Source organism: Sus scrofa, chromosome 9 (assembly GCF_000003025.6).
Source record: "Sus scrofa isolate TJ Tabasco breed Duroc chromosome 9, Sscrofa11.1, whole genome shotgun sequence".
NCBI lineage: Eukaryota > Metazoa > Chordata > Mammalia > Artiodactyla > Suidae > Sus > Sus scrofa.
The window spans coordinates 12226021-12252327 of record NC_010451.4 but is presented as its reverse complement, the minus strand read 5'-3'; the positions used below and the strand labels follow the sequence as shown (position 1 = coordinate 12252327).

The following is a 26307-nucleotide window of genomic DNA, read 5'->3' as shown; positions in this document are numbered from 1 at the left end:
GGATGAGGTGGGGAGGAGGTTTGGAAGGGATGTATGTTCTTTCCAGATTGATGGGAATGTTCTGTGATGGGCCCATGATACTGTGAATATGCTAAAGCAGCTGAATTGTACCCATTAAAATGATGGACGTTACATGATACAAATTTTATTCAATAACCAAATTTTTTTTTTTTTTTTTTTTTTTTGTCTTTTTGCCTTTTCTAGGGCCGCTCCCGCGGCATATGGAGGTTCCCAGGCTAGGGGTTGAATTGGAGCTACAGCTGCCGGCCTTTGCCAGAGCCACAGCAACTCGGGGATCCGAGCTATGTCTGCAACCTACACCACAGCTCCCGGCAACGCCGGATCCCCAACCCACTGAGCAAGGCCAGGGATCGAACCCGCAACCTAATGGTTCCTACCCGGACTTGTTAACCACTGAGCCACAACGGGAACTCCCCAAATTATTTTTAGAGTTAAATGACTGTATATGTGTTCTTCTATTTCTGGACCCTATTTCTGTTTCTGTAATCTGTTTTTCTTGAGGCCAATGTCACTCTGCCTTGACTCAATCAATCCTAACTTTGTAATGAGTCTTAAAGGCAGGTAATTTAAGTGGTTCAACTTTATTCTTCTTTTCAAAGATGCTTTTAGCTATTCTAGGCCCTTTTGCATTTTCATATGAATTTTAGAATAAGCTTATCACTTTCTACCGAAAATTTCTCTCTGGAGTTCCCATCGTGGCTCAGCGGTTAATGAACCTGACTAGCATCCATGAGGACGCGGGTTTGATCCCTGGCCTCGCTCAGTGGGTTAAGGATCTGGCGTTGCCATGAACTGTGGTGTAGGTTGCAGACATGGCTCGGATCCCGTGTTGCTGTGGCTCTGGCATAGGCTGGTGGCTACAGCTCTGATTAGACCCCTAGCCTGGGAACTTCCAATATGCTGTGGGTATGGCCCTAAAAATGACAAAAAAGATTTTTTTTCTCTGGAATCTTTTTTGGGATTGTGTTGAAACTACAGATGAATTTGGGAAAAATTGATACCATAATATACTGAGTCTTTTTTTTTTTTTTTGTGGACACACCAGCAACATGTGGAAGTTCCCAGGCCAGGGATTGAATCCAAGCCACAGCTGCAACCTGTGCCATAGCTGTGGTGATGTCAGATCCTTAACCCACTGTGCTGGGCCAGGGATCGAACCCAAACCACCTCAGAGACAATGCTAAATCCTTAACCCACTGTGCCACAGTGGGAACTCCCAGTTTTACTTCTTTTATCATCTGCATGCCTTTGATTTCTTTTTCTTCCCAGAACCATACATTGAGTTGTGAATATATGTGGTGGTTGTGGACATTCTTGCCTTCATCCTAATCTTAAGGGGACAGCAGTTACTCTTTTACCATTAAATATGTTGATGACAGGAGATTTTTCACTCTGTCCTTCCTCAGATTGATAAAGTTCCTGGCTATTTCTGGATTGCTTTATTCAGGAGTTGATGTTGGATTTTGTTAGTTATTTTAGCATATACTGAGATGATTGTTCTTTTTCATTTAAGTTTATCCATGTGGTGAATTACACGGATGGACTTTTTAAAACCAGTTTTGCGTTTTGGGAGATAAACTTCATTTACTCATTGCTGTGGACTGAATTGTGTCTCCCCCAGGTTTATGTTTCGAAGCCCTACTCCCCAGTGAGGCTGTGTTTGGGATAGGGTTTTAGGAGATAATTAAGGTTAAGTGAGGTCCCAAGAGTAGGACCCTAAAAGGACTGTGACCTCTTAAGTGAAGAGGAAGCGAAGTCTCCTCTGCCATGTGAGGACGCAGTGAGAAGGTGGTTGTTTTCGGGAAGAGCGCTCTCACCAGAACCTGACCATGCCAGCACCCTTATTTTGGACTTGCAGGTTCAAGAACTGTGAGAAAATATTTATCTGTTGTTTAAACTGCCAGTCTATATGGCATTTTTTTGGCCACGTCCACAGCGTGTAGACGTTCCCACGCCAGGGATCAAACCTGTGCCACAGCAGTAACCTGAGCCATAGCAGTGACAACACTGGATCCTTCACCAGGGAACTCAAAATGTGGTATTTCGTTTGTGTGTGTGTGTGTGTGTGTGTGTGTGTGTGTGTGTGCGTGCGCGTGCGCACACGTGTGTGTTATTTTAGGGCTGCATCCATGGCATATGGAGGTTCCCAGGCTAGGGGTCGAATTGGAGCTGTATCTGCCAGCCTACGCCACAGCAACAGCAACTTGGTACCTGGGCTGTGTCTGCAACCTACACCACAGCTACATCAATGCCAGATCCTTAACCCACTGAGCAAGGCCAGGGATTGAACCCGAATCCTCATGGATCCTAGTTGGGTTCATTAACCACTGAGTCACGAAAGAAACTCCTCAGATGCGGTATTTTGTTTTTGTTTTTTTCTGTCTTTTTGGCCATACACCTGGCATATGGAAGTTTCCGGGCCAGGGATCAAATCCAAGCGGAATATGTGACCTGTGCCACATCTACTGCAATGCCAGATTCTTAACCCTCTGTGCCAGGCCAGAAATTGAACCAGCAATGCCACAGAGACAAGCTGGATGATTAACCCACTGCACTAAGTAGGAACTCCCCAATATAATATTTTGTTATGGCAGTCTGAGCAGACTAAGGTATAGTCATTATGCATTATCCTTTTTTATATGTTGCTAAAATACTGTCAAGGAATTTTTCATCTGTGGAAAAAAAAAAAAAAAGAGTTCCCATCGTGGCGCAGTGGTTAACGAATCCGACTAGGAACCATGAGGTTGTGGGTTCGGTCCCTGCCCTTGCTCAGTGGGTTAAGGATCCAGCGTTGCTGTGAGCTGTGGTGTAGGTTGCAGACGTGGCTCGGATCCCGCGTTGCTGTGGCTCTGGCGTAGGCCGGTGGCTACAGCTCTGATGGGACCCCTAGCCTGGGAACCTCCGTATGCCGCGGGAGCGGCCCTAGAAAAGGCAAAAAGACAACAAAAAAAAGAGAAGAATTGGAATTCTTTCAATGTGTGGCTTAATTTACCAGTGAATCCTTCAGGGTCTAGAATTTTCTTTATGGGAAGGTTTTAAACGACAGATTCGCTTTCTTTAGATACAGGATTATTCATGTTATCTCTGTTTGGATGAGCTTTGGTAATTTGTTTCTTTCAAAGAACTTTTCCATTTCGCTAAACTTACAAAATTAACCAACATACATTGCTCATAATATTCTTATCTTTTTCATGTCTGTAATGCATTTCATTCATGATATTGTTAATTTGTGTCTCATTTTCCCTCTTGGTCAGTCTGGATAGAGACTTATCAGTTATTTTAATTTTTCTCAAAGAACCAGATTTTGGTTTCATTTATTTCTACTACTTATTGTTTCCATTCTGCTGCTTATTCTGTGTCACATTTGTGTGCGCTCACTCGCACTTTTTTTCCTTTTTTTATTTTTTCCCTTCTTTTTTTTTCTTTGCCTTGCCCTCAGCATATGGAAGTTCCCAGGCCAGAGATCGAATCTGAGCCACAGCAGCAACATGAGCCACTTCAGTGACAATGCCGGATCCTTACTTAACCTGCCGAGCCAAAACGGAACTCTTTTTTTTGTTTGTTTGCTTTTTAGGGCCGTGGCATATGGAAGTTCCCAGGTTAGGATTTGAATTGGAGCTGCAACTGCTGGCCTACACCAAAGCCACAGCAGCGCCAGCACCGAGCTGAGTCTATGACCTACACCACAGCTCGAGGCAGCGCTGGATCCTTAACCCATTGAGCAAGGCCAGGGATTGAACCTGCATCCTCACGGATGCTAGTCAGGTTCGTTTCCACTAAGCTGCAAAGGGAATGCTCTGTTTTTTTAAGTAAGGCTTTTCTTTTTTTTCTCCTCTCATTTTTCATTATGTAACCTTCTGGTATACAGCATTATAGTTTAACATTTGTGTGTTCACTGCAGGGTGCTACCACATCAAGTCTATTGCCATACACTTGCCCCCCCCAACCCTTTTTGCTATTGAATCCCTCTAGTTGTGGGGTTTTTTTTAATGGCCACACCATCCTTAACCCTCTGTGCCACATTGGGAACTCCTAGTGTATTTTTAAAAATTCAGTTATGTCTTTTTTGGGCTGTGGTGTGCAGTGGCTCCATGATGGATCTCAGTTCCCAGACCAGGGGCTGCACCTGGGCTGCAGTGGTGAAAGCACTGAATCCTAACCACTAGACCACCAGGGAATGCCCTCTATGTTCTGTGTTTTCTGTCTCTTTGTTGAAGTTCACACATTCTTCTCTCAAGTTCAGAGAGTATCGTTATGAATATTACTTAGAACTCTTTATCAGGTAGATTGCTTATCTTTGTTTTGTTCTTTTTCTGGGAGTTTTGTCTTGGTCTTGTGACTGGAACGTGTTTCTGTGTGTTATTTTGCCTGAATCTGTTTGTTTCTATGTATTAGGTAGATCAGCTACCTCTCCCAGTCCTGAAGGAGTTGCCGAATGTGGGAAATACCGTGTGGGGCTGTTTCCATGCCTTCCGAGCCCAGCACTCAGGGAGTTCCCCTCTGTGGGCTGCTTGCACTGTCCCGAGCTGGTGGGGTTGCAGCCACTGCTTGGGCGCATAGGTGGGTGGGAGCTTGTCGGGAGAAAGGCAGTGGGGCCTGGCTGCTGGGGCCCAGTGGGAGGGTTTTCATCTGGCTGGCTTTTAGGCCCAGAGGAGGCATAAGAAGTAGGTGGAATTCCTGGTGGGCCATGCCTACTGGCACTAACAGGTGAGACGGAGGTTCCCAAAATGGCTCCCAGCAGTGTTTCAGTCCCCTGAAAACATCCCCGGCCGTTCCTCCCTATCAGGCAGTTGCTGCAAAATTAATTAAGTGGGTTCCTTTTCCTTCTGGTCCAGGTGTTTGTGCGCTGAGTTTTCGGTTGACAGAGTCTGTGTGCAGTCCCTTTACGAGCAGGCTTTTTGTTCCCTGTAGTTGTGTAGTTTTCCTGCAGGCATTCATTGTTGGTGTTTAAACAAAGCCAGACGTTTTGAGGACTCTTATATTCAGGATCTAGAGGTTGAGGTGCCTGATGGGGAACGCACTTCCCTTGTTCTTCAGTGGAAATAGCCGAATAACTTTGTGATCCTTCCCAATTCTAGGTTGTGGCTGAGGTGTGGTTTTTTTTGTTTAGTGTTGTCATATCTCTATCTCTTCCACCCATCTCAGCGCTGTCCAGTTTTCTGGTCCCTTTCAGGGGGAATTATTCTGCATGTGATTATGGATTTGTTGTTTGTTGTTTCCAGGGGAGGAGGTGCGTTTAGGATCTTTGTACAACATTATCTTGAACCTATATGCTCTTTTTAAATTTTTAATTAAAGTATAATCGACCTATAAGGTACTGTGTGTCACCATTTAAAGTTATTACAATAGTGCTTGTGTTCTCTATTCTGAATGTTATATCCCCATGACTTATTTTGTAGGTAGAACTTTATGCCTCTTAATTCTCTCCACCTATTTCAGGTTCCCCATCCCCCACCCCCCACCCCCAAAGCCTCCTCTCTGGCAGTTTGTTCTGTATCTATGAATTTCTGTTTTGCTTGGTTTTTTTAGATTCCACATGTTAGTGACATCAGACAGTATTTGTCTTTCTCTGTCTGATCGACCTCATTTAACATAATGTTCTCCAAGTCCATCCATGTTGTCACAAGTGGCAAGATTTCATTCTTTTTGATGGCTAATAGTCCATTGGGTGTGCGTACATATATATATATATATATATATGTACATACACACACAGAACACACTCCTTTATTGGCTGTTATTGTTGTTTCTTTTCTTTTTTTCTTTTTCTTTTTTTAATGGCTTCACCTGCTCGGTTGTTTTTTCTTCTCATTATGGATTTAGGACTTCCCGTGTGGCTCGCAGCATGACTACTTGGTGTTGCATTATTATGGGTTTAATTTTTCTGCCTTCTTTTTGTGTCTGGTAATTTTTTTTCCTTTTTTGGCTGCCCTGCAGCATATGGAGTTCTTGGGTCAGGGGTCAGGTCTGAGCTGCAGCTATGGCAATGCTGGATCCTTAACCCACTGTGCTGGGCCAGGAATCAAACATGTGTCCCAGTGCCACAGAGATGCCGCCTATCCCGTTGTTCCACCGTGGGAACTCCAGTGTCCCATAATTTTTGACTTGATACTAGACATTGTGAATTTTCTAGGCTAGATACTAGATGTTTTTGAACTCTAGGACATGACTCAGTTACTTGGAAACTGATTATTTAGTATCTTGCTTTTAAGTTTTTTTGGTAGGGTGTGATATGTGTTTATTCTAGGGTTAGTTTTCTTCCTACTGACGCAAGATCATTTTTCTGTAAATGTCTTAGGCTTTGTGGGCTGTTCAGTCTATTTCCCAGCTACGTATCCCTTCTGTTGTAGTGTGAAAGCAGCCATAGAAAGTACTTAAATGAATGAACACATTGTGTACCTTATTCTTAAGCACTGTAGTTTGAATTTCATATAGTTTTCAGTTGTCATTGAAAGCCTTTTGACTTTTTTTCAGCTATTTAATAATGTAAAAACCATCCTTCATAAAAACCTGTAGAAGAACAGAAGGTGGACCAGATTGACCTGTGGGATGTAATTTGCTGATCTCTGCTCTAACCAATGTTATTTGAAGTATGAGCTTTTCTATTTTGGCTCTTGGGGACAGAACTTGGTCATAAGACCTGTGTGAGTGTTGGACGTTGTTCTCACTCTTCCTTTTGAGTGCTTCTTTCCTTGACCTTGGGTAGTTTCCTGACATACATGCACTAATCAGTACTTCGCTGAAGACTCACAGGGTCTGTTTGCAGATTTCCAGAGTGGTCTCTACGCCTCTCACCTCTTTGTCACTCTGCTCCATGACCTCTAGTTCATATCTAATTTGCCTTCTTGATTCCCAGCTTTATCTCTTGGACAGAGGAGAATTGCCAGGTTTTGACTGGGTCCTCCCTCTTTGCAGCTCTCAACACAAGTTATATATTGGGACAATTATAGTATTTTATCGTCTTTGTTTCTAATCTTTCATGTCTTTTGTTGCCTCTTGTATAATGTCTTTAAGTATCATTGTTTCCTGTATTTTGTTCTATTGTTTAGTTGTTTCCGGCATAAAGTAAATACAGTTTCTGTTATTCCATATTGATTGGAAACCCAAGCTTACGACTTTCTCCGTTTTTTGTTTTTACTGTCGTTTTAAAGGATTTGTGGAGGAGGGACAGCCCACCTTCTTGATGTAATGTACTTCCGTTATCATATTTTTAGATAATTAAGATAAGGGGACCTTTTATTCCCCAAATGTAAATTGAGTGCATACTGTATGCTAAACTCTTCTCTGGGTCTTATGAATAAAATTTTAAAGAATCTTACATTCCAGGGGGTCGCCAAGGTTAGATAGCGAATATAATGTCTGCTTATATGAAATAGGAAATATGTATGGTTTTAGGGATTTATGGCTTAAGTGAATCATAACTCAGGGTCCACAAATCAATTAAACAATTTTAAAATGCCAATTTTATTATTATTTTTTTTGTATTTTTAGGGCCACACCCACGGCACATGAAGGTTCCCAGGCTAGGGGTCGAATCGGAGCTGTAGCCGCCGGCCTACACCATAGCCATAGCAATGTCGGATCCCAGCTGCATCTATGACCTACACCACAGCTCAGGGCAATGCCGGATCCTTAACCCACTGAGGGAGGCCAGGGATCAAACTTGCATCCTCATGGATACTAGTCAGATTTGTTTCTGCTAAGCCATGATGGGAACTCCTAAGTGCCAATTTTAGATTTACATAAATAGTATATACCACATGGGCTAACAGTGGCGTTGTATCATTTTTTCCCCTATTTTTTCTTTCTTTTTGTGTGTTTTGTTGCTTTGTTTTTATTTTTATTCGTTTCATTATTTTTTGATTTGTTTGCTTGTTTTTTGTTTGTACTTTTTAGGACCGCACCTGAGGCATATGGAATTTCCCAGGCTAGGGGCTGAATTGGAGCTGTAGCTACCGGCCTATGCCACAGCCACACCAATGCCGGATCCTCAACCCACTGAGCAAGGCCAGGGATCAAACCCACACCCTCATCTAGCTGGGTTCGTTAACCACTGAGGCACGAAGGGCACTCCCTGTTTTGTTTTGTTTTTTTTTTTTTTTGCCATTTCTTGGGCCGCTCCTGTGGAGGTTCCCAGGCTAGGGGTCAAATTGGAGCTGTAGCCGCCAGCCTAAGCCAGAGCCACAGCAACACGGGATCCAAGCCATGTCTGCCACCTACACCACAGCTTATGGCAACGCTGGATCCTTAACCCACTAAGCAAGGCCAGAGATTGAACCTGAAACCTCATGGTTCCTATTCAGATTCGTTAACCACTGAGCCACGACGGGAACTCCTTTTTTTTTTTTTTTTTTAAAGAGCCACACTCATGGTATATGGAGGTTCCCAGGCTAGGGTTTGAATCAGAGCTGCAGCTGCCAGCCACAGCCATAGCAACACCAGATCTGAGCCCTGTCTGCAGCCTGTGCCACAGCTCATGTCAATGCTGGATCCCCACCCCACTGAGCGAGGCTAGGGATCAAACCCATGTCCTTACGTAAAAGTAGTAAGGTTCATTAACCACTGAACCACAATGGGAACTCCCCCCTATGTTTTTTTTAAATTGAGCTGTTTCTATCATTGCTTTTATATGAAATGTTCTCGTCCCAGTTTGGTTATTCTTCCCCATGCTGATCAGATATTATTATTGTTAGTTAATTTTATTGTTAGGAGATTTTAATAAAGTTGTCAAAATCTCTTCAAATTTAGTATTTGTGGTGAGAAATAATGGAAAACAATTTTATGGTACACTCTGTTGAGTTGAAGATGTGTATTATTAAAACTAGAGCAACTGCTAAATATTAAAGAAGTATGCCTGATAAGCCAGTAGTAGGTATGAAATGAAATGCTAAAGTGTGCCCAGTTAATCCAAAAGAGGACAGGAAGAGATGGAGTAAAGGAACAAAGAAACATTGGGCTATACAGAAGGTAAATGGTAGGATTGTAGATTTAGATACAATTATGTCAGTAATTGCATTAAATATAAATGGTCTTATCAGGGTTTGGCAAATTTCTCCATAAAAAGCCAGATATTAACGAATATTTTAGGTTTTATGGTCAGTACAATGTTCGTTGAAGCTGTTCAGTTCTGCCCATGTAGCATGAATGAAAGTAACCCCATACACATTACATGAATGAGTAAGTATGGCAGTGTTCCAATAAAACTTTATTTATATAGACGCTAAAATTTGAATTTCATGTAACTGTCATGCATTACAAAATACTATTTTTCATTTGAATTTTTTTGATTTTTACCCCCAACCATTTAAAAATGTAAAACCATTTGTAGTTCCTGGGCTGTACAAAAGCGGGTGACAGGCTGCATTTGCCCTCTAGGCTGTTGTAGTTTGCTAGTAGTCTTTGGCTTAAACCTGCTCTCTCCAGTCTCTAGTCACCACTAGCCACCTGTGGTATTTAAATGAAAATTAAGTAAAATTAAATAAAAGATTGTCAGAGTGGATAAAAAAGCAGGACCCGATTACATGCTATAAAAATTCATTTTAAATACAAAAATAAAAGGATAGGAAATGTTATGCTGCACAAAGCTAATAGGAAAGCTGGAATAGCTATACACTAATATCAGAAAATGCAAACTTGGTGTTCCCATTGTGGTGCAGCAGAAAGGAATCTGACTGGGAACCATGAGGTTGCGACTTCCATCCCTGGTCTTGCTCAGTGGGTTAAGGGTCTGGCATTGCCGTGAGTGTGTGGTTTAGGTCACAGACGTGGCTCAGATCCTGCATAGCTGTGGCTGTGGTGTAGGCTGACAGCTGTAGCCCCTAACCTGGTGCTAGGTATGCCGCAGATATGGCCCTAAAAAGCAAAAGAAAAAAAAAAAGAAAATGCAGATTTCAGGGAAGAGTGCCCGCCATGGCACACCGGGATCGGTGAGTGTCTTGGGAGCGAAGGGATGCAGGTTCAATTTCTGGTCAGGTGCAGTGGGTTAAGGACCCGATATTGCGGTAACTGTGGCTTAGATTGCACCTGTGGCTTGAATGTGATCCCTGGCGTGGGAACTCCATATGCCATGGGGCAGCCAAGAAAAAGAAAAAGAAAACTAAAAAAAAAAAGAAAATGGAGGAGTTCCCGTCCTGGCACAATGGAAACAAATCCGATTAGGAACCATGAGATTGCAGGTTCAATCCCTGGCCTTGCTCAGAGGGTTAAGGATCCGGTGTTGCCATAAGCTGTGGTGTAGGTCTCAGACGTGGCTCTGATCTGGCATTGCTGTGGCTCTGGCGTAGGCTGGCAGAAATAGCTCCAGTTAGATCCCTAGCCTGGGAACTTCCATATGCCGAGGGTGCAGCCCTAAAGAGACAAAAGACAGGAAAAAAAAAAAAAAAGGAGACTTTGGGAGTTTCCTTCTGACCTAGTGGTTAAGGATTTGTCAGTCACTGGTGTGGCTCAAGTTCGATCCCTGGCCTGGAAACTTCTGCATGCTGCAGGTGTGCCCCCCCCCCAAAAAAAAAGAAAGAAAGAAAATGCATACTTCAGAACAAGGAATATAATGCTACAAGCGCTAGTTTATTGGGGAGATGTAATGACAGTTGTCTTTTTCCCCAATAATAGAACTTTAAAATATGTGAAGCAAAAATTGATAGAACTGAAGGACACATGTACAGTCTAAAGTTAGAATCAGAAATTTCAGCAATCCTTTCAGTAATTGATAGTGCAGCTAGACAGAAAATCTGTCAGAATGTGGAAGACATGACCAGTGTTATCAACAGACTGGAGGTTACTGGCATTTCTGGAACACTACCCAACACCGCTGCCGAAGGTACATTCTTTTGAGGTGACCACCAGTACCTCAGATGTCGGTGAGGATGTGAATCAACTGGAACGCGTACAGTAGTGGCGGGAAGAGTAAATGGCGCAACTGCTTTGGCAAAGCCTTTGGGAGTTTTCTGTTAAATTAAACCTAAGTCTCCTATACTGCTAATCATTTCCCTCTATTCTCTATCCAAGGGAAATAAAAATAGAGAGTTCCCTGGTGCCCTAGCAGGTAAGGGTTTGGCATTGTCAGTGCTGTTGCTCGGGTTCAGTCCCAGGACCAGGAATTTCCACGTGCTTTGGATGTAGCCAAAAATGTACATGTGTATGGGTGTGTGTGTGTGTGTGTGTGTCCACACAAAGACTTGTTCACAAATGTCCATAGCAGCTTTACTCATAACAGCTCCAAACTGGAAATAACCTGAGCAGTCGTCAGATGGTTGGGTGAACCAGTAAATTCATATAGTGAGGTACTACTCACATTAAAAAAGAGTAGAGTGCTGATAATACGCAAAACCTGAGTGAATCCCCCAAACATGCTGAGCTAAAAAACCAGACAAAATGAGTACATACTGTATGATTCTATTTACATGCAATTCTAGAAAGAACAGATCTTTAGTGACAGCAGATCAGTAGTTGCCTGAGGCTAGGATGGGGTCACTGACTATGAAGGGGGTCACAAGGTCATAGTCGCTTCAGGGTTTTTGTTGTTGTTGTTGCTTATCTTAGTTTGTCTTCTTGTCATATTTAGAAGCTCATTCATAAAGGCTGGTTTATGGTTGGCATAAATGCACATTGCCAAATGGATTTTCTGTTTTACGTGTTTCATTTAGTGGTTTTAGAAAACATCTGTTTTTCTATCTGCTTCTTTAAGTTTGAGCAAGAAGCCAGTATTTATTTATTCATTTGCTAATCAATCAGTTACTTGGCTTAGAAGTAGGTCATGATTATGAGTAAAAAAATTTTTTTTAAATCCAAATCAGCCATTCATGAACAAGCGTTTATTAAATCTATGGTATGTGCTAGGCACTGTCCTAGGTGCTGAAGACACAGGCTTGCTTAATGTGGGATAAAGGTGATCAGACATTTGTGATATAGTGTGTAGTGTGTAGAATCAATTTGGGGTATCCAGTAGGAGTACTTAATCCCAATAAAAGAGTAATCAAAGAATGGGAAAAATAATGATTTCCTAAGAAGTAGCAACCAGACAACTCTGAGGATGAGTAGAGGTGACTTGATGATGGAGGGAACTGGACGTGCGAAGATCTCAAGGCTAGACACAGCATGGAATGTGTGGGACTTCCATGAAATTCAGCATGGTGGATTTGTCGTTGTAAACCCAAACTAGCAACTCCTTAGTCTGGGATCTTAGTCAGGTTCGTTAACCACTGAGCCACAATGGGAGCTCCAGAACCTGTTTCTCATCGATTGTTTCACTGAAGTTTCATTCGAACCTCCTTAAATCATCAGCATTTTATTCAGACAACCTGACTTGCTTATTGATAATTTTTAGCATTCAGCTGGCTGGCCCCCAAATAAGGTGTCAGCATTTGTTTTAAGTAGGACGTGATCACCATCTGGTGGTGAATAACAGTAACTTTGGTTTGTACATTTCTTTTTTTTTTTTTTTTTTTTTTTTGGTTTTGTTTTTTTTTGCTATTTTTTTGGTCTGCTCCCGCGGCATATGGAGGTTCCCAGGCTAGGGGTTGAATCGGAGCTGTAGCCACTGGCCTACACCAGAGCCACAGCAACACGGGATCCGAGCCGTGTCTGCAACCTATAGCATAGCTCACGGCAATGCCGGATCCTTAACCCACTGAGCAAGGGCAGGGACCGAACCCGCAACCTCATGGTTCCTAGTCGGATTTGTTAACCACTGTGCCACGACGGGAACTCAATGGTTTGTACATTTCTTTATGGTTTATTTTCATATACATTTTCTCTCCGAAATAACTATAGAAATTACAGTGAATCCATTTTGTTATTCTTACTGCCAAAATTTCAGGAAACTGTAAGATGACATAGTGTGTTACTCATCTAGCTATCTCTGCTTGGCAGATGAATGTTGACTGAAAGAAAAGTATGAACTGATCACTTGTTAGCAAGGAATAAAGACAACATAAATTTTATAAAGACGTGGAGTTCTTGGATGTTCTGGTTGTGACTCAGTGGGTTAAGAAGCCAGTGTTGCCGTGGCCTGTGGCGTGGGTCATAGACATGGCTCGGATCCGGCCTTGCTGTGCAGCTCTGATTCAGCCCCTAGGCTGGGAACTTCCGTGTGGTAGGTGTGAAGAAAGAACCACACACACACACACAAAAGTCATGGAGTTTTCTTAATTTAAATTCATAAATATGAAGAATTGTCTTAAAAAAACCATAAGCCTGGTTTATAACACCTAAAATCATTGTATTGAACCATAAAGACATCTTCTACTGTGCTTTTAAGTTTTTAAATGCTGTGGAACATACATCATCGGGGTAGATAGATGTCTGGTGCTTTATAGAAGTCTGGTGTTAGGAAACCACTGTATAGTAAAAGTTACTCATTTAAACATCTGGACTTCATTGTTGGCTCTTCTCTCCAGATGTTTATGGGAACATTCACCTCTTCCATCCTTACCATCAAAAGGGAGAGAAAAGGAGTAATAAAATCCTGTAAATAGGTTGTCTTGGGTTCATGCTGTCACCAGAAGGCTCACACAGTGAACCGAAATTCTAGAGCCACTTTTGCCGTCTTTTTCATCTCATCTTCCTCATCACTTTCCTACATACTGTTCAGATAATTTTTCTTTCACACTTAACGGAACTCTTATCGGCAGAACTTTCTGCAGAACTTAAAAGATTGCCTCACTTTCTCTCCCACTGTTGTTTCCTTCTTCTTCATCTTGCCCATATTCTAGTTCATCGGATAGCTGAATGAACCAGGAACTGTGCTTGGTGCTGGGGACGTAGTGATGAAAAAAGCAGATGCATCTGGCCCCTATCTTTTTGGAGCTTACACCTAAGGATGGGAGAGAGGAAGAAGAGGAAATTGGTGATGGATAATTACAAATTGACTATATGATGTCAAAGAGCCCGCTTGTATTTTTTCTCTTTTCCTGTTAATACTTAGTTCTTATTTTCTTTTAATTATCAGTATTTGGGAAAAATTTAAAACAAGTTTTTTAGCTGGTGTGCTTGATTTTCTGCTTTATTTAAATATTAAAATTGTAACAATTTTCCCATTATTTTGTTTAACTTTATGGATAAAATTAGTTCCTACGGAGTAGGAAGGCAGTTTACTACTTCCTTTATAGTGGAAAGTAGGTACAACCTCTTCTGCAGATTGAGCATTTGTCTGAGTTAATGGTTTACATTTTGAGTAACAGTGCTTGCCTTTGAATTCTTAAAAGCACAGTATTTCTCAGCCCCCCCTTTTTTTTGAATGATCACTCCCCTAAAGAGAAAATTTTAACTTTTAAATTAATTTCTTTCTAGCAGGAGAAATTAAATATAAGGAATAAGGAGTTCCCATCGTGGCGCAGTGGTTAACAAATCCGACTAGGAACCATGAGGTTGCAGGTTCGATCCCCGGCCTTGCTCAGTGGGTTAACGATCCGGCGTTGCCGTGAGCTGTGGTGTAGGTTGCAGACGCGGCTCGGATCCCGCGTTGCTGTGGCTCTGGCATAGGCCGGTGGCTACAGCTCCGATTCAACCCCTAGCCTGGGAACCTCCATATGCCGCGGGAGCGGCCCAAGAAATAGCAACAACCACAACAACAACAACAAAAAGACAAAAGACAAAAAAAAAAAAAAAAATGTAAGGAATAAGATTGTGTCAGGTAAAGTTGTGGAAAACCATAAACCATTATCTGAGATTTTTCTACCTTCCTCAGGGACCAGTTTTTGTCCCCTTGTTAGCAGTATTGCCCCCATTGGGAATATATACTGTGGTAGACTTTGCTTTTATAGTTGTCATTTTTCCAGAAGACAATTTGGAAGTGAAGTAATTGTTTCCAAAGCCTTAGGAGTTCCCTGGTAGCTCAGTGGGTTAAGAATCTGGCATTGTCACTGTGGTGGTTCTGGTTTATGCTATGGCTTGTGTTTGATCCCTGGCCTGGGGACTTCAGAATGCCCAGGGCATGGCCCAAAAAAAGTATAGCTGTACAGATGGATTGGAAGATAGCAGTGATGGGTGCCCCTTTCTCCTGACTCTTTCTAGTGCTTTTCATAACATACATATAACACGGTTTAAAGACTCTTAGTTGAAATACAAAGCTGGCGTTTAAGTGCAGTGTGAACTTTTGAAATGAGTGTGAGAAGTAAGACGTGGTACACGTACAAGTTTATTTGACTTTATTATTAAATGTGTATATGTTGCCTTTCTAAATCATAATCAAACAAAAAGCTGTGGTTTCTGTTTTTAAAAAATGAACAAACTGGAGTTCCTGTCGTGGCGCAGCAGAAACAAATCCAACTAGGAACCACGGGGTTGCGGGTTCTATCCCTGGCCTCGCTCAGTGGGTTAAGAATCCGGTGTTGACGTGAGTTGTGGTGTGGGTCGCAGAAGCGGTTCGGATCTTGTGATGCTGTGGCTGTGGTGTAGGCCGGTGGCTACAGCTCCGATTGGACCCCTAGCCTGGGAACCTCCATATGCCATGGGTATGGCCCTAAAAAGGACAAAAAGACAAAAAAAAAGAACAAACTAATAAGGAATCACTCAGAAGACAGTTATATAGTGGTCAGTTTTTAAGATTGGTGAAAATTCCTTAGAAATTTTAAGATTTTCTAGATTTTGCAGTTTTCTTTGGGGTATTTCTCTGCATCTCTAGTGCCACAACCCCAGTTCAAGCTGTCGTTTTCTCTTGCCTGGAGTGTGGCACTAGCCTCCTAAGTAAATGTTTTACCCCCCACATCTCCCACCCCTGCTCCAGTTCATTCCTCACAGAGCAACCAAAGTCATCTCCACAGACCCTGTATCTTTTCAAGTTATGGAAAATGTAAAACTTGCGCAAAAGTAGAAAGTTGTATAATGAAGTTTCTCATGCTTGTCGCCCAGATTCAGTGCAGTTTTGTAATTTTGTTTGGTTTATAACTCCATCCACCCCCCTGTCGCTTAGATTATTACGAAGCAGATCCTAGGTATGGGGAGATCTTTTAAAAACTTAGATCAGGAAACCTTCCTAAATTCTTTCTGGATTTGTCACTATACTGAGAATGAAACAAACTCTTCATGTGGCCCCAAGGAGTTCTAAGATTTGACCTTTGCTTCCTTCTCCAGTGGCGTCTTTTACCATTTTCCCTTTCCTGCCACCCTGTGAGCTTTTAGCTGTAGGCCTTCTCTACAGGCATTTCCTTGTGCCTGGCTCGTTCTTCCCTTCCTTGGCTTGGGTGGCTTTTTTTTTTTTTTCTTTTTCTGGCCGAACCTGCAACAGATGGAAGTTCCTGTGCTAGGGGTCGAAGTGGGGCTGCAGCTGCAGGCCTACACTACAGCCACAGCACCACTGGATCCGAACCATCTCTACGACCTACGCTGCAGGTTGCAGCAGCACCAGATCCTAACCCACTGAGCGAGTCCAGGGCTTGAACCCGTATCCTCATGGATACTATGTTGGGTTCTTAACCTGCTGAATCACAAGAGGAACTCCGGCTGATTCTTTATGGTCTTTGTTAGAGAGCCTTGCACTGGTGATTTTACCCAATGTAAAAATGTTTCCTTAAAATGTTAGCAGTTAGTACATTTAGGTAAAGGGTGTACCGGTATTTTAACTTTGCACTAGGTTTAAAATTATTAGAGAAAAAAATGTTGAGGGGAAATCCCTCTTTTTCCTTAAACACTATTCTATCACTGTGTTTTTTAATTTGTTTTAGGTCTTTCTCTTTCCTTCACAACTCCCCCCCCCCCACACCCACATCCCCTCCTGTGATTATTAAATTGAGTGGAGAGAATAGAGAGAAGGGAAATAGGAACTTTTTTTTTTTTTTTTGTCTTTTTGCTATTTCTTTGGGCTGCTCCCGCGGCATATGGAGGTTCCCAAGCTAGGGGTCAAGTTGGAGCTGTAGCCACTGGCCTATGCCAGAGCCACAGCAACTCGGGACCCGAGCCGCGTCTGCAGCCTACACCACAGCTCACGGCAACGCTGGATCCTTAACCCACTGAGCAAGGGCAGGAACTGAACCCGCAACCTCATGGTTCCTAGTCAGATTCGTTAACCACTGCACCACGACGGGAACTCCAGGAACGTTTGATTAAAGTTGGAGGCATATGGTCTTGGAAGCCATTGCCTGCTGCAGCACCTCAGATTCCCTCTGCCGGAAGCTGTTTGTTAAGTACCTATAAGGAAAGAGTAACCCTTTAAAGGCTCACTGACAGTGAGGGTAGCTCACATCATCTCTGACATAAACACTCTCTGACATAAACGACAGCAACATCTTCTCAGACCCCCTCTTAGAGTATTGACAATAAAAACAAAAATAAACAAATGGGACCTAATCAAACTTAAAAGTTTCTGCACAGCAAAGGAAACCCTAAACAAAACGAAAAGACAACCCACAGAGTAGGAGAAAAATCTTTGCAAGTGAATCAACTGACAAGGGATTCATCTCCAAAATGTATAAACACCTTCTGCAGCTCCATACCAAAAAAACAAACAACCCCATCCAAAAATGGGCGGAAGATCTAAACAGACAATTCCCCAAAGAAGACTTAGGATGGCTAAAAAGCACATCACATGAAAAGGTGTTCAACATCACTTATGGTTAGAGAAATGCAAATCAAAACCACCATGAGGTACCACCTGACACCAGCCAGAATGGCCATCATCCAAAAGTCTACAAACAAGAAGTGCTGGAGAGGGTGTGGAGAAAAAGAACACTAGTACACTGTTGGTGGGAATGTAAATTGGTGCAACCACTGTGGAAAACAGTATGGGATTCCTCAGAAAACTAAACATAGGACTACCATTTGATCCAGCAATCCCACTCCTAGGCATCTATCCAGAGAAAACCATGGCTTGCAAAGACATATGTACTCCAATGCTCATTGCAGCACTATTTTCAATAGCCAAGACGTGGAACAACCTAAATGTCCATCGACAGAGGAGTGGATCCAGAAGATGTGGTACATATACACAATGGAATATTACTCAGCCATTAAAAGGAACGAAATACCAGCATTTTTAGCAACATGGATAGACCTAGAAATTATCATGCTAAGTGAAGTCAGCCGTACAATGAGACACCAACATCAAATGCTTGCACTGACATGTGGAATCTGAAAAAAAGACAGACTGAACTTCTTTGCAGAACAGATGCTGACTCATAGACATTGAAAAACTTTTGGTCTCCAGAGGAGGAGACAGGTTGGGGGGTGGGGGATGCGCTTGGTTATGGGAAGGAAATCCTGTGAAATCGATTGTTACGATCATTTTACAACTACAGACGTGATAAATTCATTTGAGTAATTTTAAAAAAAGAAAAAAATCAACCTATAGACCATCTTTCAGTATTTGGATCAGTAATACAGTCTGGGATTCTACCACCTACTGCTGCTTCATACCTGTGTCACCTTGGCAGATCCTTCATGAATTCACACAGCACCTGACTTTCATCTTCCTGAGGCCTTATGAAAGAAACGGGTCTGTTAGAGGTTATGTATCAAATCTATCATGTGACAAGGTAGAGGTCTTGGTTCTGTTGTGACAAAACCTGTATTTTTCCAGAATGACATGAAGTTGGTTAATAGATAATTCTTAGGAGGAGGTTAATAATTACCTGATGTTCTGGAAATGATATTATTTAGGAAATGTTCCAGGTGCTAAATAAGTAAATGTACAGGTTGTTAGTGCATGTTTTAGAAAATGATCGTGTGCATATTTAATTTTTTCATTAACGTATAGTCGACTTGCAGTGTTGTTTAAATTCCCGCTGTATAGTGTAGTAGGTGTTTGAACGTTGCTGAGAGGATTGATTGTACAAGTACACATAAGGAAAAAATTGTAACTGTGTATGATGATGGATGTTAACTAGACCTATGTTGTGGTGAGTATTTTGTAATGTATACAACTATTAAATCATTATGTTGTACACCTGAAACTAATATTATGTCATATCTCAATCATACCTCAATTTTAAACATAAGTAAAATGTCAAGTAAAAAATGTAAAAATTCTGAGATTTTTAAAACTGATAATGTATTGAAATAACATTGGTACATATGGTATTAAATAACATCTTATTAAAATTAATACTGATTTTTTTTTTTACTTTTGTGAATGAACTACTAGAAAAATTTAAATATGAGGCTTGTTTTATATTTCTATTAGATAGTGCTGTGTAAGAGCCAGTGCTCTAATAAGCAAATCAAGTAATCTACTTCTACATGGCAAATCAACAGTGACTACATTTGCAAAGTGGGATTAAAGCCATATTTATTGTATACATTTATATTTGTCCTCTGGTAATTTTTTTCTGGGCATACCCACAGCATGTGAAAGTTCCTGGGCCAGGGATCAAACCCAGCCACTACAGTGACAACGCCAAATCCTTAACCTGATGTGCCACAAGAGAGCTCCATTGGCTTTTATTTTATTTTATTTTTATTTTTTTAAGGCTGCAGATGTGGCCTGTGGAAGTTCCCAAGCCAGGGGTCAAATTAGAGCTACAGCTGCCAGCCTGTGCCGCAGCCACAGCAATGCCAGATCCTTAACCCACTGAGCGGGACCGGGGATTGAATCCATATCCTCATGGTATTCAATCATGAAACAAACTAGTCAGGTTTGTTTCCCTGAGCCATGACAGGAACTGCGATTTTTGTAAATAATATCAATTATATAAAACTTTTTGTGATTTTGGGTTTCCCTGGTGGTTTAACGATCTGGCATTGTCACTGCGGTGGTACCAGTTTGATCCCCTGGCCCAGGAACTCCCACGTGTTGCAAGTACGGCCAAAATGTTTTTGGGTGTGTGTGATTTCATTTATCTGTGATGTGGAAGATATAGATAAAACACAGGTGTGAAGCTTTGGCCTAAGTGCTGAATGAGTGGCAAAGCTAATATAAATGTCATGGGCATTCCAAGGACAAAGACGTCGCTAGGACCATCGGGAGCCTATCAGAGACTTTTGAGATTTTGAAAGATGAATATGATTCAAGTGTTAGAAAACAGGTAACTGGAGGGCTTGAATAAAACCCATATAGGCATGAGCTGGATATGCTTAGTAGATAGTGAACAGGTCAGCATGATTTGAAAATGAATGTTGGGACTGTGACTATGGCAAGAAATCTGGACGAGTTTTGTGGAAACTAGGAGCCATAAAAGATATTTATGAATTGGAAAGTGACATGAAAGCAGTATTTTTTTCGAAGATTGGTTTGGTTATAGGAGATTATTCCTACCTGTTTTTCTGAAGTGGAAAGGTACAATGATATCCTAGAGAAATTGAGGAAATTGAGCCCAGGTGAGATGTAGGAAGGTAGAATCAGAGGACCACTGTGTTTGGGTAAAAGAGAAAAGGACAAATTGAAACTGACCTTGGTTCCCCAAATATAGCAGAAGTAAAATAAAGATGTTTTACCTTTATATAACGTTTTTGCGTGTTTAAAACTGTAAGATAGGCAGTGCAGCCCTTTATGACAGATGGGAATCTGAGAGTCAGTGTTTGAAGCCTTGACCAGAATCATGGTCTCTTTGTCTTGGTGGAAGAGCTGAGGATGGTGCCCTGGTCTTTTTCTTCCTGATGTCTTGTCGTTGGCATTGCTACTCAGTTGCTTAAGTCACTGCCTCAGTTTTTCTTCACTCACTTTGTACAAACTGTCAATCCCTAAGTTTTATTATTTGTTTTCTAAAAATCTCACAGATCTGCCTACTTCTCTCTCCCACTCTGCCTTAGTTCAGGTTACTCCCATCTTTCTGGTTTGATATTTTCCTGAATTTATATCTAATTTCTACCATGAGTAACGTCTGCTAAAACAAATAAGCAAATAAAAGCAACCTGCTTTCCTACAGTTCAGTTGCTGAGATCCTTCTAAATTATAGTACACTTTCCTGCTTAAACTTTTAAATAAAATGTAAACTTTGTAGCCTGGCCTTATAAGATTCTTTATGATTATGCCCTTTCTCTGGATGCTTCCAGTTCCAGTTTGTTTGTTTGTTTGTTTGTTTAAGGTGACTTTTATTTCTAATTTTATTTCATTTTATTTATTTGTTTAAAGCAAGCAAAGTCTTGCTTTAGCAAAGGAAAACAGCTCCCAGGACAGGCTGGGATGGGGAAGAAGAGTCCCCCTGCTCTGTTGTCTTATAGGGGTTTTTAATCCCTCAAAGATGGGGGTTACCAATGTGGGGTCCAGAAACATGTGGTTTTCTCCTGTTGGCCTTGCCCGGTTACCTGTATCAGTCCTTGTCCAGTAGGGGTCTTAGGGGTGGAAATGTCTCATAAGTCTTAGGGTTTCTTTGCCCTTCTCTTCTCTTAGACCGAGTCACCATTCCTGTCATTCCTTTTCTGTCATTTGAGGAGTGGGTCTATTTTTTTTATTTAAAGTTGATTTACTATGTTGTGTTAATTTCCGCTGTACGGCAAATTCAGTTATACATATATACAGTCTTTTTTTATACCCTTTTCCATTACGGTTTGTCTCGGGATATTGAATATAGTTCCCTGTGCTATACAATAGGACTTTGCTGTGTATCCCTTCCGTATGTAGTAGTTCGCACCTGCACCCCCAGACGTTCAGACCATCCCTCCCCCAACCTCCTTTCTCCTTGGCAACCACAAGTCTGTTCTCTGTGTCTGAGTCTACTTCTGTTTCATAGGTAATAGGTTTATTTGTGTCGTATTTTAGATTCCACATGTAAGTGATATCATAATGGTGTTTATCTTTCTCTGCGGGATTTCACTTAGTGTGATCATCTCTAGGTCCATCCATGCCTCTGTCTAGAGTCGTTGTTTTTGCAAGTAGATGTCCATTCGTTCCAGCACTATCTGTTGAAAAGACTATCCTTGGGAGTTGCTGTTGTGCAGTGGTAATGAACTGGTATCTGTGAGGTTGTGGGTTTGATCCCTGGCCTCACTCAGTAGGTTAAGGATCCAGTGTTGCCATGAGCTATAGTGTAGGTCGCAGACTTGGGGCTGAGATCCTGTGTTGCTGTGGCTGTGGCTGTGGCCGGCAGCTACAGCTCCAATTAGACCGTCTAGCCTGGGAACTTCCATATGCTGCACTTGCAGCCCTAAAAAAAGGAAAAAAAAAAAAAAAGAGAGAGAGAGAGAGAAAAGAAAAGAAAAGGCTATCCTTACTCCATTGAATTAATTGTCTTTGCTCCTTTGTCAAAGATCAACTGACCTTATTTGTGGGGGTGTATTTCTGGGCTCTTACTCTGTTCCATTTCTCTGTGTGACTTTTGCCAGTACCACACTGTCTTGATTGCTGTAGCTTTAGAGAAAGTCTTAAAAGTCAGGTAGCATCAGTCCTTGGATTGTCCTTCAGTACTTTTGGGCAATTCTGGGTCTTCTGCCTTTCCGTATAAACTTGAGGTCTGTTTGTCAACTTCTGCAAAATAACTGGCTGGGATTTGTAGGGATTGCACTGGGATCTGTAGATCAAGTTACAGAGACAATATTTAATTTTCCTGTCCATGTACATGGAATATCTCTCCATTTATTTGGATCTTTGATTTCTTTCGTCAGAGCTTTAAAATTTTCCTTGTTAAAAACCTTGTATAGGAGTTCCCGTCGTGGTGCAGTGGTTGATGAATCTGACTAGGAACCATGAGGTTGAGGGTTCAGTCCCTTGCCTTGCTCAGTGGGTTAGGGATCTGCCATTGCTGTGCGCTTTGGTGTCGTAGACGCGGCTTGGATCCCACCTTGCTGTGGCTCTGGCGTAAGCCAGCAGCTGCAGCTCCGATTAGACCCCTAGCCTGGGAACCTCCATATGCTGTGGGTATGGCCCTAGAAAAGGCAAAAAGACCAGAAAAAAAAAAAAAAAAAAACCTTGTACATATTTTGTTAGTTTATACCTAAATATTTAATTTTCTTTTGGTGCTAATATAAATGATATTTTCTTTTTACTTTGAAATTCCAGTTTTTTATTACTGGTAAATAAGAAAGCAGTTGATTTTCGTATATTAACCTTATTTTTCAGCCTGTTATGTCTGCTGTACTTTTGCAAACAATATCCTTCCCCCCTTTTCTCCCCCCCTCCCCACCTTCGGTCTCATACATTCTGGTCTTCACTTAGTTTAATTGTCTGTTTACCTGTCTATTCTTATCCCTCATGTGCTTCTGTCCCTTAGCTCCAGATGAGATCGGGTGCATTCCGGGTGGTATGGCCGTAGATGTCTATCTCTTACCTTTAGCTCACCGACCTTCTACCCTCCTGAGAAGACTCTCTTAAGAAGGCTCATTAAAGGCAGAAACTATTTTTGCTTACTAATAGTGGACCTACAGAAATTTGTTGAATGGGGAAATACTCTTTTTTTGTCTTCAGGGCCGCACCTGCAGCATATGGAGGTTCCCAGGCTAGGGGTCTAGTCAGAGCTGTTGCTGCTGACCTTCGCCAGAGCCACAGCAATGCCAGATCCGAGCCGTGTCTGCCACCTACACCACAGCTCACTGAGTGAGGCCAGGGATCAAACCTGCAACCTCATGGTTCCTAGTCGGATTTGTTTCTGCTGAGTCACAACGGGAGCTCCGGGAAATATTCTTATGTTTCAGAGTTGTTTCAAGTTAGAAGTAGCTCTAGTAGAAAATAAAAGGGTCTGAAAGAATGATTGAAAGTAATTAGTCCATCGCTTCCCAGCCTATACTTCAGAGCAGTTGTATACGTAAGACATTGTATGTTTCACAGAAAGGATTCCGTGATAAAATTTGTCAGGGACTGCTGCAGATTATATCTCTGTCTTGGATATTTGCAGTGCATATAAGACTAATCAATAAAGGCTTCAAGAATTTTTGTGGTAAAAATAAATATATATTTCTCCATCTGGCATTTTCCTAATGTATTTGATTATGGACACTTATAAGATCATACACCTGTAATTTCTCTTTGGTTACTAGCAGTATTTATTATTTGCAAAATGCTAAGTGTGCATGTCCTTTATTTCCCTCAGATCTAATTAATAAAATTACACCATATAATCATATCATGCCCAAGGGATGTTTGGAGGAACTCTGGTTGTTTCCAGTTGGAAGAGAAAACCTAAGGGAAGATAACGCAATCTTCAAATGTTTGAAGTTTCCAGTAAAAGGCAATTGAAAGTATTTCCTTTGAAACTAGAAAATAAGAGCAAGAACCAGGGGAGGAAGACATAGGGAGGCAGATTTTTTTACTTCGTGTGAGGATAACTGTCTAATAATTAGAATTTTGGAAGGTTAAGTAAATTTTCTGTTCCTGGAGGTTGTCAGCAAAGATTTAAAAAGATGCTATAGACAAGTTTAGCGCATTAGATAACAGATAGATCAGAAGAGTAGTTTTCTGCAGCAGTTTGAAAATGATTAGAGTATTTCTGAGATATCCGTCAACTCAGAATTTATATTCCTTGATTCCTTTTTAGTTCTGTGAATCCATACTTTGATCTGGTATCTCAGTAAAGAAGCCAAATACATGATAGGAGAAACATACAGTCGGAATTTTAGTTGTATAGTTAAGTTCTTTTACTTGATGGTAATTTTTGTAGACTTTACTTTTTAGAGCAATTTTGGATTCACAGAAATATTGAGTGCAAAGGATGGAGATCCCAGGTTCCATCTTCCCTACACATGTGCAGCCTCCCTCGCTGTGCACATCCCCGCACGGCCGTGGTACATTCGTGACAATTGATGAACCTACATGGACACATTACTGTCACCCCAAGGTCTGCGGTTTGCATTAGAGTTCACTTACTTCCTGATGTTTTGAAAGAAAATGTGAATATTCCTGCTCATTTTAGGGAAGTGGTTTTTCACTTATTTCTTGCCCTAGGACAGTCTTTTCTGATTCAGAGATCTGGAAGACGAGTGAGTCACCATTTACTTTGAAAAAGTATTCAGCATGGGGAAAAGGTCTTTTATAATTGTAAATGTTTACAAATGTTTTCTTTTGCTGGCTAACAGTATTTTTTTTTTTCTTTTTAAGTACCGAAAGAATTGGTGGAGCTCCACTTGAAGTTGATGAGAAAGATTGGCAAATCTGTTACAGCAGATAGATGGGAAAAATATTTGATCAAGGTAAGTATTTGTACATTACCTTACACACTACAGAATATTACTCTAACATCACAAATTGATGTTCCATTTCACAATATGCTTTAACTTTCTCTCTCTCTTTTTTTTTTTTTTTTTTTTTGCTTTTTAGGGCCGTACCTATGGCATATGGAAGTTTTCCAGGCTAGGGGTCGAATCAGAGCTGTAGCTGCCAACCTATACCATAGCTCACAGCGATGCTGGATCCTTAACCCACTGATCAAGGCTGTAGAGCCACAAGGGGAATTCCCTGCTTTAAATTTTAAAATGGTCTCCTAAGGGGTTCTCATTGTGGCTCAGTGGTAATAAACCTGACTAGTATCCATGAGGATCTCTGGTTTCGCTTGGTGAGTTAAGGATGGGGCATTGCTGTGAGCTGTGATATAGGTCACAGGCTGGGCTTGGATCCCGTGTGGCTGTGGCATAGGCCTACAGCTCCAATTTGACCCCTAGCTTGGGAACCTCCATATGCCACAGGTACAACCCTAAGACAACAACAGCAAAAAGTAAAGAGGTCTCCTAAAAGTTGCAAAATAGAACTCAGAAATCCATCTGATTACTATTAGTATGTGATCTCTTTTGCAGCTACTAAACAATAGTCTAGAGTCCTAAAGTTAGATTTCAGAGGTATTATATTTATTTGTGCCTAACACTGCCCAGGACTTTCCATGTCTTCTCTCAGTTGATCCTTAAAATCATCCTGATTAAATCAATTAAGATACGGATAAGGCCCAATAAAGTTGTCATTTTTTTCGTTCTTTTTTTCTTTGTTTTTTTAGGGCCACACTTGTGGCATATGGAAGTTCCCAGGCTAAGGGTCTAATCAGAGCTGCAACTGCCCACCTATAGCACAGCAACAGCAACACAGATCTGAGCTGCATCTCTGACCTAGACCACAGCTCACTGCAACGCTGAATCCTTAACTCACTGAGCAAGACCAGGGATTGAACCCACATCCTCATGGATACTAGTCGGGTTCCTTACTGCTGAGCCACAATGGGAACTTCCTCGTTTTTTTCTTTAGATCACTTGGTATATGTAGGCAGAGCCAGAATTTGTCTTTACTTAAAAAGTAAAATATCCAAAGACCAGTATGGAAAAGTCAGTATAGAAGGCTTTTAAGTTATCACTAGGCTGAAGCTGTCTGGAGAACCACCTGAGTAATCAGAACATGATTGCTTTATGTTCCCGTCATGGCTCAGCAGTTAACGAACCCAACTAGGATCCAAAAGGATGCAGGTTCGATCCCTGGCCTCGCTCAGTGGTTAAGGATCTGGCATTGCCGTG

At 41.5% G+C, this 26307-nt stretch overlaps 1 protein-coding gene across 1 annotated transcript in view; it reads left to right on the top strand.

Moving 5' to 3' along the window:
- RSF1 (remodeling and spacing factor 1) overlaps positions 1-26307 on the top strand; it is a gene marked incomplete in the record, with an annotated part of 156297 nt that overhangs the window by 25793 nt on the left and 104197 nt on the right. The window contains 1 exon segment of the mRNA NM_001142834.2: positions 24914-25005. Coding sequence (NP_001136306.2) covers positions 24914-25005 — 92 coding nt within the window.